This window comes from Pimephales promelas, chromosome 24, assembly GCF_988280905.1.
Source record: "Pimephales promelas chromosome 24, fPimPro1.hap1.1, whole genome shotgun sequence".
NCBI classification, from domain to species: Eukaryota; Metazoa; Chordata; class Actinopteri; order Cypriniformes; family Leuciscidae; genus Pimephales; species Pimephales promelas.
The window spans coordinates 4,948,663-4,964,627 of NC_142792.1; the positions used below are offsets into that span (position 1 = coordinate 4,948,663).

Consider the following 15,965-nt stretch of genomic DNA (forward strand, 5'->3'; position numbering starts at 1 on the left):
TTAATTTCTTTTCGACTGAAGAAAGAAAGACATGGATAACTTGGATGACATGGGGGTGAGTAAATTATCAGCAAAAGTTTTTTCAAAAGTGAACTACTCCTTTACGAGAACTCACATAAGTTTGTAATGAAATGTTTAAATGAAACACATGATTTGTTATTTTGTGATTTTCATTGAATAAAGGACATATTTTTAAAATACTACATTTATAATTTCTTTATTTATATATATTTCTTTTTACAAAGTTTTATAGTACAATAACGCAGTGGCTTAAATAGGGTTATGTACTAAAAAATTTTTAAAAATTAAATCATTTGGTAAAGCTAAATATTATATTTTAGTATTAAATAAATTATATAACATATCCAACAGATTTACAACAGAATCTATTGCTTTAAAAGAAATAGATAAAAGTATTCCAGATTTGTAGAATGTGGCGCATGCTCATACATAACCACAAATAAACACTACACACATCATGTCTTAATAATGGATTAAACCGTGCTTTTGCTACAGGATGTTAGATGTAATGTTTGTCTGTCTGTGACTAATGCTGAGGAATAGATGCATGTCTTGTGTTTTTGATCTCTGCAGAACACATGGGAGCGTTGAGAGACTCAATTCCACAAACAAAGCTGGCACTGAACATAATTTAACCGATTGGTGCTGTAGCAATATGTATTACACTAGACAACATTACAGTGATAAATATGCAAGATGCATCACAAATGTTGCAGTTGGCCACACAACTTCCCCTATTATTTGCAAACGTCTTCTGAGTGGTCTCTAGGGCATTAGAAGTGGTTCAAATGCTGTTAGGACAGTTAATACCACGCATTGACAACCACTACACCTCATAACCACGAGTATTAGCTAGAAAATAAATGTCGTCCTCTTCTAAATACCCATATAAGCCCTAATGCATGAAATGGGGGTTTCATTAAACTATCAAAACTGCAAAGATGGTCCGGCAACTTAGCCTGGGAGAGAGGAATGAGCATGGGATTGTGTGTAAATGTGTGTATGTTTGCACACAGCACTCAAGGATGAGTCTGGCATCTCAGTCCTGTGTCTCCTTCAGTAATGAGAACCCAAGGGCCAGTCAAGGGGTCCCTCTCTGTTTCCCACTTCACTGATGAGCCCCTTTGTTCAGCTTTTCACATTCTCGGAGAGTGCAGACCCACTGGACACAGAGCACATTTTAAGTAGCTGAGACTGTAATTGAAGCAAATGAGGTTCACACTATGAGAGAGAGAGAATGAGAGAGTTTGGGTTGAGTCTGAGAGTGCGATTGCCGTTTGTCTCGCCTGATTGACTCTCTTTGAATGCCAATTACCGCCACAGCTGAACGAAAGTGCCGAGCTGTAATTGGGAGATTGCTTTGTGTATTATCCATCGCAGATCTGCGCTGATCATTGGCTAGATTCTCTGCTCGTACAATTTGTTTGGTACCAGTTAAACAAGAAGTCGTCCTTTAAACGATTAAAGAAGCAAAAAAAACGAATTAGCGGAGAAAAAAAAACAGTAGGCAATATATATATATATATATATATATATATATATTTTTTTTTTTATTTGGGGTAGGGGTGTCTCTTTTATATTTAGGAACATCTTTATAACACAGCCATAATATGTTTGTATCGACTTGCCCCAACATGCGCTGTAGTAAAAAATGCTAACTAAATAAAAACTGTTAAATGTATATGTTTACTAATATATTTTAATTAGGGCTGAGCAACGATTAATCGGATCCCAAAAAATTGTGTTTACATAATATATGTGTGTGTGTGTGTGTGTACTGTGTGTAATTATTTTGCATATAAAAAATTCACACATGTGCATGTATATATTTAAGAAAAATGTGTTATTAACGTATAAAATATTACAATTTATATTTCATATAAATTATGTATAAATATATATACACAGTATAGACATGCAAATATTTCTTAAATATATACATGAATGTGTGTGTATTTATATATACAAAATAATTATACACACCACACACAAATATATTTTGTAAACACAAACTTTTATTTTTGCACTGATTTCTAGAAATGAACCTACCACCGCGTTTTTGTTTTTGTTTTTTTTTTAACGTGAAAGTAACCTAACGGCATGCAATTTAGAAATGGCTCAAAAGAAAATGCATTATTCATGTGAATAATTCTTATACAGGCAAAAAAAAAATCCATGTCAATATATTGGGAATATTCGATAGCAGTTTCATGAAAGGACAAGACCCACGGTCAGACTGTGCTTCGGCATGCATTTACATGTTTTGATGAGCTAAGCTTATTTTCAGACAGTACATACAACCAGTCAATGTCTGTCTAGGGGCCGTCGATCGTTAACTGCCTCCTAATGAATTTAATGAGTTTGTGTGCTATGTGATCCGACTGCATGTGACGAATGTGTATTGGGACTGTCTCAGCCATGGGTTGAATATTGAAAGCACATGGCGGCTCCGATGCCCTGGACACAATGGAATTCTCCATAAACATTCCATGGAAGATTCCGTTATAGACACACACAGACGGCCTTCTCCGAGCTCTTTACATGCCACTTCCATCCACAGCACACAGATATGATATGATAGAAACGGTTGCCATTTCAGATCAAAATGAAAAAGATGACCTTAAAACTCGATCGGCAAATCAAAAACAATTACGGATTTGTGGAAATACGATACAATTTGATATAAATAACGTCATGTTGTCATGCTTGTTGAATGTAAAAACATCAACACAATGACACCCAGTGACAATGCCAGACAATAATAATTAACATCTGCAAATAATCTAGTATAGTGAGCATACTGACACTTACAAGATGAGCGGCTTGCGGCAGAGCACCAGGAAATCATAGAGGACGCACACACCAAACACAGTGATGCCCGTCTCTTTCACCAGCATGGCACAGGTGCCCAACAACAGACTGAGAGCCAGTGACAAGACTGACACTGTAGTGGGAAACTCGTCCGCCATTCTGCTCGCTGACACACTCCTGGAAGAGAAAAAAAGTCATATTACGCTACAACTCAAGGTCAGTTTGCTTTTATTCAGCAAGGATGTATAAAGCTGATCAAAAATAGCAGTAAATAATACATCTATAATGTTACAAAAGATTTCTATTTCAAATAAATGTTGTTCTTTTGAACTTTCAATTCATCAAAGAATCCTGAATAAAATTATTTCCACAAAAAATATGAAGCAGCACAACTGTTTTCAACATTGATAAAATAATACTAATGATATGAAATATTTATTGAGCACCAAATCATCATATCACAATCATTTCTGGAGTAATGATGCTGGAAATTCAGCTTTGCAAAACAGGAATAATGACATTTCAAAATATATTAAATTAGAGAAAAATTATTTTCAATTGTAATGATATTTCTCAATAATACTGTTTTACTTATTTTGCTTTGGTGAGCATCAGAGAAAACACTACTGTACTCGGACAGTATGCAAATAGTTTCCTCTAAGACCGACAAACAATTCAGAAAGATGTTATGGCAGAAAAAAACAGACTTGGTTTGCGTAGACTGACAATAAAAAAACTGCAATCAAACGCATCATGAAATCAAAAATTGCGTCAAGGTTTGGTTTGATAAGATTAAACAAATGGATACAAATTAATCGCTAATTATTTTTAGAATTATAATCAATTATTCAGTTCAGTAATGGATGCATTGCATGTTCAATACAGATCTGTCTTTTACACCCTAATGGAAGATACTCAGCTGTTACCTAATATAGGAGAGAAAGGCCAGGAGGAACAACATGCTGGCTAACACATCGGCTCTCCCAACGATCCCAGACACCTGAAACACACAAGCATGACACATTTATAATCGTGCTAAAGTAATAAAACCATCAGATCATCAACAAACTTGCATGAATTTTATCTTTATTACAGCAACTGTCTGGCACTAGGTTTGCAGATTCAGTCCAGGTCCAGATATTTATGGGGCCATTTACATGACACGTTTTCAACTAAAAACAGAAAACTTTTTATGCGTTTTAGCCATTCATGTACACGAAAATGGCATTTTGGGGGCCTGAAAAATGCGAACTTTTGAAAACGTTTTTCAAAGTGCACGTTTAAAAAAATAAAATAAATACCCTTAGGTTATTATAAGTCTAAAAACGTGAATTTGTGAAACCGGTGATGTCATTAAACGCGTATTACGTGTTCAGTCTATAGGCACGTATTGCTTCTTTACAAAGTGACATCGCCATCAACTGGCCTGGCAACAGAATAGAGCGTTTTTAGTCTCTTTTTTATGCAAATCCGTGTGACCGTTTTAACAATGTTGTCGTCTGTACGAGAAAAACACAAAAGAAAACCTTTTTTGTTTTTAGTAAATCGTTGTTGTGTATATGTACCCTATATCTACATCTAAATTCACCCCATAAATGCAGCAGCCGGACTGTAATACCAAACACACACACATCTCGAAAACAGACCTACACTCTTAGAAGTAATGGTTCTATTTAGAACCAGAAATGGTTCCATCCCCCGCTTCATATATGGAACTCCAAAATGGTTCTATAAAGAACATTTTTTTTGGAAAAAGGTTCTATTGGCCAAGTACGGAACCCCAGGGTTCTATATAGAACCCAGAGGAACCCTTTTTTTAAGAGTGTATAGAACCTTTTAGGGGTTCCAAATACGTAGCGCTGATAGAACCTTTTCTTCTAAGAGTGTATCATTAAATTCTCTTCCATTGTGGCAGCTTTGCTATTGAGGGTGATGTAAAAGTGTAAATTGTATGAGGAAAGGCTGAATAAATCTAGGTGTGTGTTTGTTTGCAATGAGGCAGAGATATTTAATGATCATATCTTTATAGGACAAATGGTTTCACAAAACTCAAATGAGGGGGAAGAAAGAGCGGGAAGGAGAAAAAGAAAACGTGAGGGCAAGAGAGATTTATTTCCCTGGCGCTGTCCGCTCCGTCCTTTTATCGTCCCATCCCCCTAAATACGCACACCGTCCTTAACATCCATCCGCTTATCCTCTCCAATCTATTTGCACGCACTTTTTTTCCCTCCTTGTTTTTGCCAGAGGCACAAATGTTAAAATGATCCCACACTTCACATCTGGAGGGTTTCTGAAGCCCATCCCCCCCAGAGGCAGAATTCAGAATTCCATGGAATTATACACACACTTCCAGAAGACACACCCCGGAGCAACAGACCATACATGCACCACTGGTGAGGGACAGGGAGCGTGTGTGTGTGTTTTTGCACTGCTCCGAGACATCTTCAATGTAAACATATAAAAAGCCCACTGGCCCTTCCTCCAGTTCAGCGTCTGTGTGGTGTTACGGTCCGGCTGTTGTGTTTATGGGCTGAATATAGATGTAAATGTCTTGCTAGTCAGTGGAACTATCAGTAAATTTAGCGCCAGACTTTCACAGTTGCAGTAATAAAGCAGTCATCCATTAAAAGCATGTCTAAATGCTGCCTCTGGGTCATTTTGAAATAATAGTATTTATGAGATAAGCGCACATGAACGCCACCCTAATGTCATAATGGATGCAGCAACTGGGCAATGCTTCCATTATCATATGTTTTTCATTTAGAATATTGCTTGTATTATCCATTATTAAAACATCAAAAAGATGTGGATTTTCTAACTAACATGATCATTATATATTTAGGGGTGTAACAATATATCGTGCCACAATACATCGCAATACAAAAATGCAACAATACGTATCGTCGATAGTGACAATATGTATCGTGAATAGTTCCCAAAATAAAAATTACTGTGTGAGGAAAAATTCTCGGTACTACAACTACTATATAATGTTGATTATAATGTATAATAATCATAGACTGTAAAAATTTTTTTACAGTCTATGATTATTATACATTATAATCATGATAATAATGCAATGAAGGTATATTTGTGGGTCCTGATAATGCTAAATGACTTATGTAACTTGACCAGTAAAAAGTGTCCAACATTATTTTAAAATATATCTAAATATATTAAATATATCTAGTCAGAAAAAGAATATTCGTCTAAAATAATTCTATATTTTCAGCTTCAGAATCATGAATATTGTTATTCCCACAATGTAATATCAAATCAACAGTACATTTTTTGTTAACCTATTATCATATGTCTTGGAGTATCGCAATAATATCGTATCTTGAGTTCAGTATCGTGATATGTATCGAATTGTGACTTGAGGGTATCATTAAACCCCTAATATATATATATATATATATATATATATATACATACACACATACATATAAAAAATTGAGAATAATAGTGGAAGCACATTTATTTTGATCAAATTCTCGAATTCGTCGCAGTCACAAATTGAGCATTTTTGACTATCAAAATAAATTGATGCACACATCACGTAATTACCAATGTATGTGATTGTAACTAGGAAATTACTAGATGGACATGCCTTGAGTTAACAAACACAGAAGAAGAAGAAGAAAAAAAAATCACCTGACCATGCACTGTAAAATAAAAATCATGATTTGTTATCATAACGTTTTTTCTTCTGTCAAATGAACTTAGATAATTTATGTGGTTCAGATAACATAATATTTTGAGTCTCTGATTATTAAATCAATCTCCTTCATTATATTAACTCAATTTTTCAATTTCAATGAACTTAAAAGTTTTAAGGCAACCAGCTTACTTCATTTTTTAAGTTAAACCAACAATATTTTTTTACAGTGTGCATAATGCTATTTTCCAGTTTGCGTATTTACGTACAAAAGTTTGAATTACCCTATAATTATCCATCACTCCAATGAACTTTTATATTATTTGTCGCCTGTCCTCCTACACATTTGTTTCAACAGGCAATTACCATCCCCAACAAACTGTAATCATGACTCCTCAAATGGAAAATGTCACCCTGGACACCCTGCAGAGAGTACTGTATATGAACGGTGTATTGTTTACAGTGAGGTAATTGTATTACATACCGTGTGTCCTTATAATGTTAGTCATTTTTGTCAAATGCACTGCAAACCTAGTTAAAGATTTCGATTTCGTTCGACTGTACTGCTGGAATGATATAACTCCAATCCAATCCAATCTAATCTAAAAGGACCGCATTCCTGATCTATTGTGTCTTAAGATATTTGGTCCTGAAAGTAGATCCATGAATCTCTAAGGACCCTTCCACGGGAGTGGACTCAATTGCGAATTCTTCCCCCCTCAATAGCGACTTCTAAGATTGGCGTTTAAATGCACACACGCACACACACATCTGTAGGGTAATTGTAAATCAAGATGGAGATCTGAAACGCTGCACTTCTCAGAAAGACCCACAGCTATACCTCATTTCAGCCAATTACCTAATTCGACAGGAATTCCTCAGAAACAGCTGCAGTCGAGCCCTGCCCTGCCAACACAGAGGCACACGCACCAACTGCTGTCCCACTGCTGCGAAACCAAATCTATCAACAGTTTTTCCACTCACACACCTTTCAAAAACCCGAATAAGGGACAGATTTTGTGGAGAAACTTGCACAAATACACTTTATCGCACAGCTGATTTTTAACAAACAGAATACAGTGTGTGAGTGCGCTACAAAAGTTAAGATCAGGAAAATATGAGTCAAGCTTCCAAACTGAATAGAATGAGAGAAAAGTGTAACTAATGCAAGGACGAAATGTATTTTTCAATTACAAGACACCATGGTCAGTGTCCAGCGCGAGGTGCTGGATGTCAGGTCCGACAGATGGTCAGCAGGTTGGCGGCAGGCTTCAGTACAGTCTCCGGGGAGAGACAGAACGCCAGTGAACGAGGCCTTTCATCCTCCATCGGGAGCCTGCTGATGCCTGTCAAGTGATGCTCCTCTCGACTAACAACTAGCCGACTGACTCCCTGCTGGGAGGACAAACCTGCGGCTGCAAGCTGGAGACGAATGAGCCGAAGAGAGGATCTGATGCAACCTGACGCGGGATATCATTTACTATGATATTGACTCGACTCGCTTCACTGGCACGAGCATCACAGTATATACACACTGCTACCGCTCAAAGTTTGGAATAATGTTCTTGAAAGAAAGCTCTGGAGGGCGGCATTTATTTGCTCAAAATATATATATTTTAAAATGTAGCGCATTCCTGTGACGGTAAATTCCTGTGATGGTCACAACACACACACACACAGAGAGAGAGAGAGTTGGGTAAAGATCCTCTTATTTGTCTTTCTCATATTTATCCAGAGACTAATTATATTTCTGCTTAATCAGTCACAACTCGAAGGACAGCACCTCCCGTGCTGTGTGTGTGTGTGTGTGTGTGTGTGTCTCATTAATGCTGGTGGGATGCAGTGAAGCTGTTGATGTATGGTGTTTACACAGAGCTGATGATCAGACTCCGGCTCAGCGGCATGGACTCACTCCAACCGAACCAGCAAACGCTCGACTGTAAACAAACTCTGCCGTTCACTCGAAAACTCCGAGATAAATCTTCAATGCACAGCCCACAAAACCTTCAGATTTCACAAAACACTAAACATAGACATCCTGAATATATCATTCAAATATATGAATACATTGATGGATGGATGGAACGATAGATAGATATAACGATGGATGGATGGATGGATGGATGGATGGATGGATGGATGGATGGATGGATGGATGGATGGGTGGATGGATAGATGGATAGATAGATAGATGGATAGATAGATAGAACGATAGATAGATAGATAGATAGATAGATAGATAGATAGATAGATAGATAGATAGATAGATAGATAGATAGATAGATAGATAGATAGATAGATGGATGGATGGATGGATGGATGGATGGATGGATGGATGGATGGATGGATGGATGGATGGATGGATGGATGGATGGATGGATGGATGGATGATGGATGGACGGATGGACGGATGGACGGATGGACAGATAGATAGATAGATAGATAGATAGATAGATAGATAGATAGATAGATAGATAGATAGATAGATAGATAGAACGATAGATAGAACGATAGATAGAACGATAGATAGATAGATAGATAGATAGATAGATAGATAGATAGATAGATAGATAGAACGATAGATAGATAGATAGATAGATAGATAGATAGATAGATAGATAGATAGATAGATAGATAGATAGATAGATAGATAGATAGATAGATAGATAGATAGATAGATAGATAGATAGATAGATAGATAGATAGATAGATAGAACGATATAACGAAAAATAGATATAGATAGATAGAACGATAGAATGATGGATGGATAGATGGATGGATGGATGGATGGATGGATGGATGGATGGATGGATGGATGGATAGATAGATCAAACATCTACAGACGGACCGAGAATGGAATTGATTAGAAAAGCAGATGCATTGAGACTCACAGCTTCGGTGTGAATGGGGTGGACAGAGAAAAGCAGAGCGGTGAGGAAAGAGCAGTTGCTGTCTTCAAACACACACTGTTCACAGGTGTGCATGAGCAGCGCCGTCACCGTGCAGTGCAGGAACACGTTCACCAGGTGGAAGTAGAATGGAGTCATGCCACCCAACAAAATGTTCAACCTGCAGCGAGAGTGAAAAACAGAGAAACAGTGTCATTAACAAGACATGAGGAACACCACGCAGACGAGAGATAAAACCTGATTGCATAGCTTCTGTCCTAACAGGCAACAGGACAATTGTGTTGGCTTGTACTTTTGCTGCATTTGCTGGACATCTGTATAATCAGAATCAGATGTGACGTTCTTTATTTTACTATGCAGAGACAAATTACTTTGGTAAAGAAAGTTGTAGTATCACACCAGAAAGTCTGTCTCAGCATGGCAAAACAAAAGGACATGGCTGTGGAAAAACCTCTGATGTTCAGTAAATACATTTGCTTGACCTTGCGATACGGTAGCACAGGAAGCCCTTAAAGAGAAAGAGAGCAAGGGGCCGAGCGAGATGAGAGAAGGGGACAATTAGCCTAAAGCAATAATGCAACATTAATGAGAGTCCATGGTCACCTTGACTTGCAGGAGAGATTGCATTAAAATTTAGCAAGAGCACCAAGAACAAGATGAACATAATACACTCATTTCACAATACACTTTCAGATATAAAATCACCTCTTTAAAATTATTTTTTAGATTTCACATTATGGGTTTTTTTAAATGGTTGAAGGAAAATGAAAAGACATTATAATTAGGCTGAACGATATTGGAAAAAAGTTTTCACCAGTGTTATTTTAATATTATTTATACTATTATAGTGTTTTTATATTTTCTGTTTCAATTGAATTTTAGTTTAAGTTTTAGTAATTTCGTTATTTTGTATTTTGACTTTTTTAATATTTCTATTTGACTTCAATTTATTTATTTCAATTTAGATTTAGTCATTTTTTATATTAGTAAGAAAAATTATTCTATTTCAACATTTCTCGTTTTTATATATGTTTCTCTTCTAATATATATATATATATATATATATATATATATGTCAAACAATTAATCGCATCCAAAATAAAAGTTTGTGTTTACATAATACTGTATATGTGGGTCCACTGTGTATAATTATTTTACATATATAAATACACACATGCTTGTATTTATTTAAGAAATATTTTAATGTATATACTGTATATAGATTTATATATAATTTATATTATATATAAATATTTTATATATAAATGATATTCTTTTCTTAAATATACAAGCATGCGTGTGTATTTATATACAAAATAATTATGCCCAGTGCACCCACATATATTATGTAAACACAAACTTTTATTTTGGATGCGATTAATCGCGATTAATCGTTTGACAGCCCTAATATTTAATCTTATTTTAATTAACAACTATTTTGAATAGTTTTTTTAGTTAACAATAACAACTGTGATCTTAATGTTTTGGGTTTTTAAACTTCAAAATAAGAAGATAATTATTCCAAGATCTAATAATAATAGGTAATTAATATTTCTAAATGATTCCCACATCTGTAGTGGTCAACATGCATCTGAGGGTTGATTTGTATTTTTCTTCACATAAAAATATATTATATTCTGAAAATGTATGAAATAAAAAATTCTCACATGTATTCTTTGTCATGTCAAATGAACACAAGTAACATTGTTGCCAGTAACTAAAAAAATATATGTAATCTTTAATTAGAGATGATTTTAGAGGGACTGTTGAGTGCTACCCCATTGGACTGTAAAACAAACAAGTTCTAAGACTTGTCGGGACGAATTCCAGATCACAGTATTTGAAGGCCTATACTTGGACGGCATACTTTGTTACGCAAGCATAAAAAGTTCTATGAGTCACTTAATATTTAGCTCTGACTGAGCATGACGTTCAGAGGCCAGGTTAGAGAACGAGAGGAAATTGAATGAGGGCGAAAGGGTGACAGTTAAATGAAATGATGGAAGGAAAACGATAATGACTGTGAAACAGTTTGTACATCTGCAGGCAATAATAAACCTGTGTTTAACCACCTCTGATTAATGTGACATCGAGGCGTGAGTGTGTGCAATACAGTCTCTATAGAAGAACAAGAAAATGTCTTCAAGCCTCATCAGAGATGAAGATAAAAATCTAGGCATCCATACTGAGTGTGCAGTCGAACAGCATTATATTCTGCAATCACAGAGCCAAGGAAAACTCTTGCTCACAGTTAACATCAGCTAATTGCAATTCTCTCAGAGAGCAGGGCAGCTAGTCCAATTGATTTGAGGAAAATATTTGAAAGGAATAGTTGAATTACTGACATTCCACAGCATGGAACACAAAAGTCGAAAGAATAGGGGCTGTGAGGCTCCAACAACCTCCAAAAAGCACTATAAATGTATCATGACAGCAGGGCTTTTCTGCTCGACCAATCAAGCACCTCCAATTTTTACCCTTGCTGTCAACTATTTTACTGGCCCTTCCACAGAAGAACAATACATTCACTGTAAAAAAATATATGCCTCTCCAACATAAAAATTTCTAGTGACCCGTTGCACCTAAAATTTTTAGTTGGCCCAATTTAAGTTGCGGAAACCAACTTTTTTGTGTTGTGCTGACTACCCCTGCATGTCGACCTAACTTGAAATAGAATGTTGTCAATTAAATATTTTCTGTTGACTAAACAGCTTGTTGGGCCAATGAACAGACTCAAATTGAAATAAAATGTTGTATTAATTAAATATTTCATGTTGGCCAAAAAGTCTATTTTTCATTAATGTTGGTCAAAAAAAGTCTCTTTTTCATTATTTCAAATAAATAACACACTAGGCTCTGATAGAGTACATTTTATGCATTTATTAAAATACAAAAGACTTGCCTGTTAGTCTCAAGTAAAATATTACACAAGTATTCAAATAGTGCCGAAACAAGATCTGAGAGTTCAAGAAAGCATGGCATATAACTTAGTCAATAGCTGTACAACAAATATCTGCTTTACTCAGTAAAACATGACAGTGGCTTTGCCTGTAAACATATGACATTTTTAGTCTGTTAGTCTAAGACTAAGGGCAATTACTGTACATTACATGGAAAAAATAAAATACAAAGTACTGCCCACTACTTTCAGGTTACATATGTCACTATGTACATTAAAACAGTTCTATTGGCAAAATAAATCTCTACTTTAAAAAATTAAACATTCTAATATTTCTCAGGGATGAATGCTTTGTAAGGATGGGCAACGATTAATCGCATCCAAAAAAAGTTTGTGTTTACATAATATGTGTGTAGTATGTATAATTAACTTGTATATATAAATACCCATGTATGTATATATTTAAGAAAAAAATGTTATTAATATATCAAATATAATATTAATTATGTATAACTACAAAGTATATACATGCTATTTCTTAAATATACATGCATGTGTGTGTATTTATATATACAAATTAATTATACACACTACATACACATATTAAGTAAACACAAACTTTTATTTTGGATGCGAATAATCACGATTAACCATTGCCCATCCCTACTGCTTTACAAATCAAATATCAATTTATTTGATCAACAAGTTCCAGAGCAGCAGTTTAAGATAATCTTCTGGACTGCCTCAAATGTGTACCTTAAGTCCTTACTCCATTTTACAGCATAAAGCAGACCAAAGAGCATCACAAGGGCATTTGTGAAGTCTTCCAAATTGTCCATGACAACTTCCTCCTCCAGTACTACAGCCACATTGACCACTGTGGAATATGGTCCTGAGTTGGTAGAACTGTCAGTCACTTCCAGGATCCCCATTTTCATGGCCTTTGTGTGTGGCCCCAGTGCCTCAGTATTCTGTGAAACACAATAAATGACACTAAGTGTCAGACTGAAAGCATAATGTCTTATGCAATCATTACTGCATCTCAAAGAGTAATACCATAAAGATATTCAAATTACCTTAATAGTCTTTGAAATTGAAGCTGGCTCTCTCATGTACAGGGGAAGACCACGAAGAACAGCAGACCCATAAGTGGTTAGATCTGTGGTCTGCCAAAAAGACAGGTCATCAATAAGACATTTTAACCCATTTAATCCCAAATTTTGCAAAAAACACAAAAATATCCAAATCAAGTATCTTTAATGTGCGTGTGGGGTGTGCTTGCGTGCAGGGTTGTGTGGTGTGTGTGCGCGTGTGTGTGGGTGTGTGATGTGTGTGTGCAGGGTTGTGGGGTGTGTGTGTGCGCGCGTGTGGGGTGAGTGTGGGTGTGTGATGTGTGCGTGTGGGGTGTGCGTGCGTGCGTGCAGGGTTGTGGGGTGTGCGTTGTGTGGTGAGCATGATTTGAGTGTGGGGTTTGTGGTGTGCGGGTGTGTGATATGCGTGCGTGGTGTACATTGTGGGGTGTGTGGTGTGCACGTGATGTGAGTGTGTGGGGTGCGTGCGGGGTGTGTTGCGGTGTGCGTGATTTGAGTGTGTTGGGTGCGTGATGTGTCTGGGGTGTGTGTCTGAGTGGGCTGAGTCTATTTTAGGATGTGCTCTCCATAAATGTTTTTTTAAGGGCCCTGTTGTTGTAAAAATACAAACACAGTCTGGATGAATGCAAGGAAAATAACCTTTACCTGCTTGCCAATGATGAAGCATTGCATATGTGCACTGCAGATGTGAAAATGTACAAAAGCAGCACTGCATTTAGCTTTAAGTCTGAAAAAAAATAAAAAAAATAAAAATTAGTCTTTGAAATTGAAGTTGGCTCTCTCAAGTACAGGGGAAGACCACGAAGAACAGCAAACCTATAAATAGTTAGATCTGTGGTCTGCCAAAAATACAGGTCATCAATAAGACATTATTAACCCATTTAATCCCATTTTTTCCAAAAAAAAACACAAAAATATCCAAATCATGTGTCATTAGTGTGTGTGTGCGCATGTGTTGTAAAAATACAAACACAGTCTGGATGAATGCAGGGAAAAGAACATTTACCTACTTGCCAATGATGAAGCCTGTAGCCTGTGTCTTGCTGCAGATGTGAAAATGTACAATAGCGACACTGCATTTAGCTTTAAGTCTGAACAAATACCTGAAAAACAAATAAATAACGTTACAAATGCATAAATAACACATAGTTCTATACACAGAACAACCTTCAGTATGTATTAGAGTTTTCTAAAAAGTACTTGTGCAAAGTACTAGCTGCTAACACGATGGCACACGCGCTTTGAATGGAAACTAACTCAGAGCTAGCCTAAATGATCAGTCACTCTGTGATAGCAAAAGCACTAAGTTAGTTGTCAAGACTAGCTGTCTGTTGCAGTCAATTATCACACATATATAAAGAATGCAACTGGAATTTAAAAATATTGAACATTTAAAATATTAAACAGGAACATAGGGTTGCCACCTATGTCTGATAAAAAACCGGGACATATCGACAACCCGCCCACCGGGAATTACATGCGTTTCTAACATGTCGAGTGCGAGGTCTCCCCCTCTGTGCCGTGCACGCGGCCGCGCGCTACACAGTTTGAACGTAGCCTTTCGGTTTCGGAAACGAACGAGTGCTTAAATTTCCCGAGGCAAGTTATTAAAAAGAAGGACAAATGACAATCCTGGTAAAACCGGCACAGGTGGCAACCCATGCGATGCTTAACCGTGTGGTTCAACGTTAAAACCGCATGCCAGTTGGAAAGGAATGCTAATCACTTAACGTTACTCACAAGATATATTCTTAACCTAAATTTGCTAATTAGCTCGCAACACAAATAAAGAAAATTCACTCACCACCAATTCAATGTCGTGACTCGTGGCGGGGGAAATTCAAAAGCCTGGTAGAACTCCTTTGCGCATGCTCAGACGATTGACGCTGTTCCCTCTTGCTCGGCCAACATAATATTTTTTGTGCAATGTTAAAAATTCTGTGAACACCGTTATTTATTTTCTCCTGATGAACATTTTGTAGTACAGTCATGGAAATCATGTAATCATTGACCAAACATATTTTTCTTTTTTGACACAACCATTATGTTGATCCAACATGTATATCCTCATTTGTACAACTATTTGCATCGATCATTTTTTACAGTAAATACTATTTTTTTTTATATATATTAGCAATGTAATTTTATATTTCCTAGAAAAAATTTTGTTGAATTTGTTTTATTCTATATTACATATTTTTATTTTTTAATTGATTTTGTATATATTTTTCCAATATATACTAACACTGCCCACGGTTGCAATGGCCCCAGCACAAAAGAATAATATTTTTTTTTGCAATGTATTTTTATATTTGCTAGAAATAATATTTATTAAACTAAAATTTTAAAACATTATTTATTATATTAAAAATAATTTTAAGTTTTACCTAAATATATATATATATATATATTATTTATAATATATATTATTTATATATACAAAATAATTATACACACTACGCACACATATATTACTTAAACACAAACTTTTATTTTGGATGGCATTAATTGTGATTAATCGTTGCCCAGCCCTAATATATATATAATTGTGATTAATCGTTGCCCAGCCCTAATA

General features: G+C 35.9%; 2 protein-coding genes across 4 annotated transcripts in view; both read right to left on the minus strand.

Annotated features, from left to right (window-relative positions):
* The window catches only part of tmtc1 (transmembrane O-mannosyltransferase targeting cadherins 1), a 38,953-nt gene that overhangs the window by 20,178 nt on the left and 2,810 nt on the right, over positions 1–15,965 (minus strand). The window contains exons 2-4 of the mRNA XM_039667692.2: positions 9,383–9,560; positions 3,759–3,832; positions 2,833–3,009 (exon numbers count right to left, since the gene is read on the minus strand). Coding sequence (XP_039523626.2) covers positions 2,833–3,009; positions 3,759–3,832; positions 9,383–9,560 — 429 coding nt within the window. The remainder of the gene's footprint in view (positions 1–2,832; positions 3,010–3,758; positions 3,833–9,382; positions 9,561–15,965) is intronic.
* Positions 12,261–15,474, minus strand: LOC120479368 (uncharacterized). Of its 3 annotated transcripts, none has more exons than XM_089127084.1 (5): positions 15,198–15,474; positions 14,401–14,493; positions 14,036–14,117; positions 13,376–13,465; positions 12,261–13,270 (listed from the first exon to the last, which is right to left on the minus strand). In XM_089127084.1, exons 3-5 carry the CDS (start codon positions 14,060–14,062, stop codon positions 12,998–13,000), a joined length of 390 nt encoding a protein of 129 aa, XP_088983210.1. In that variant the 5' UTR covers positions 14,063–14,117; positions 14,401–14,493; positions 15,198–15,474; the 3' UTR covers positions 12,261–12,997. The 3 variants fall into 3 exon arrangements, 2 of the variants coding, with proteins under 2 accessions (XP_088983210.1, XP_088983211.1); XM_089127085.1 differs by having other exon boundaries at positions 14,397–14,493; XR_016150028.1 differs by lacking the exons at positions 14,036–14,117; positions 14,401–14,493.

Coding starts and splice junctions, on each gene's coding strand:
- LOC120479368 (XM_089127084.1), bottom strand. CDS start 14,062: ATGCAATGCTTCATCATTGGCAAGCAG. Junction 13,466..14,035: donor GCTTCATCATTGGCAAGCAG/GTAAAGGTTATT, acceptor TCTTTTTGGCAG/ACCACAGATCTAACCACTTA. Junction 13,271..13,375: donor CAATTTCAAAGACTATTAAG/GTAATTTGAATA, acceptor TGTGTTTCACAG/AATACTGAGGCACTGGGGCC.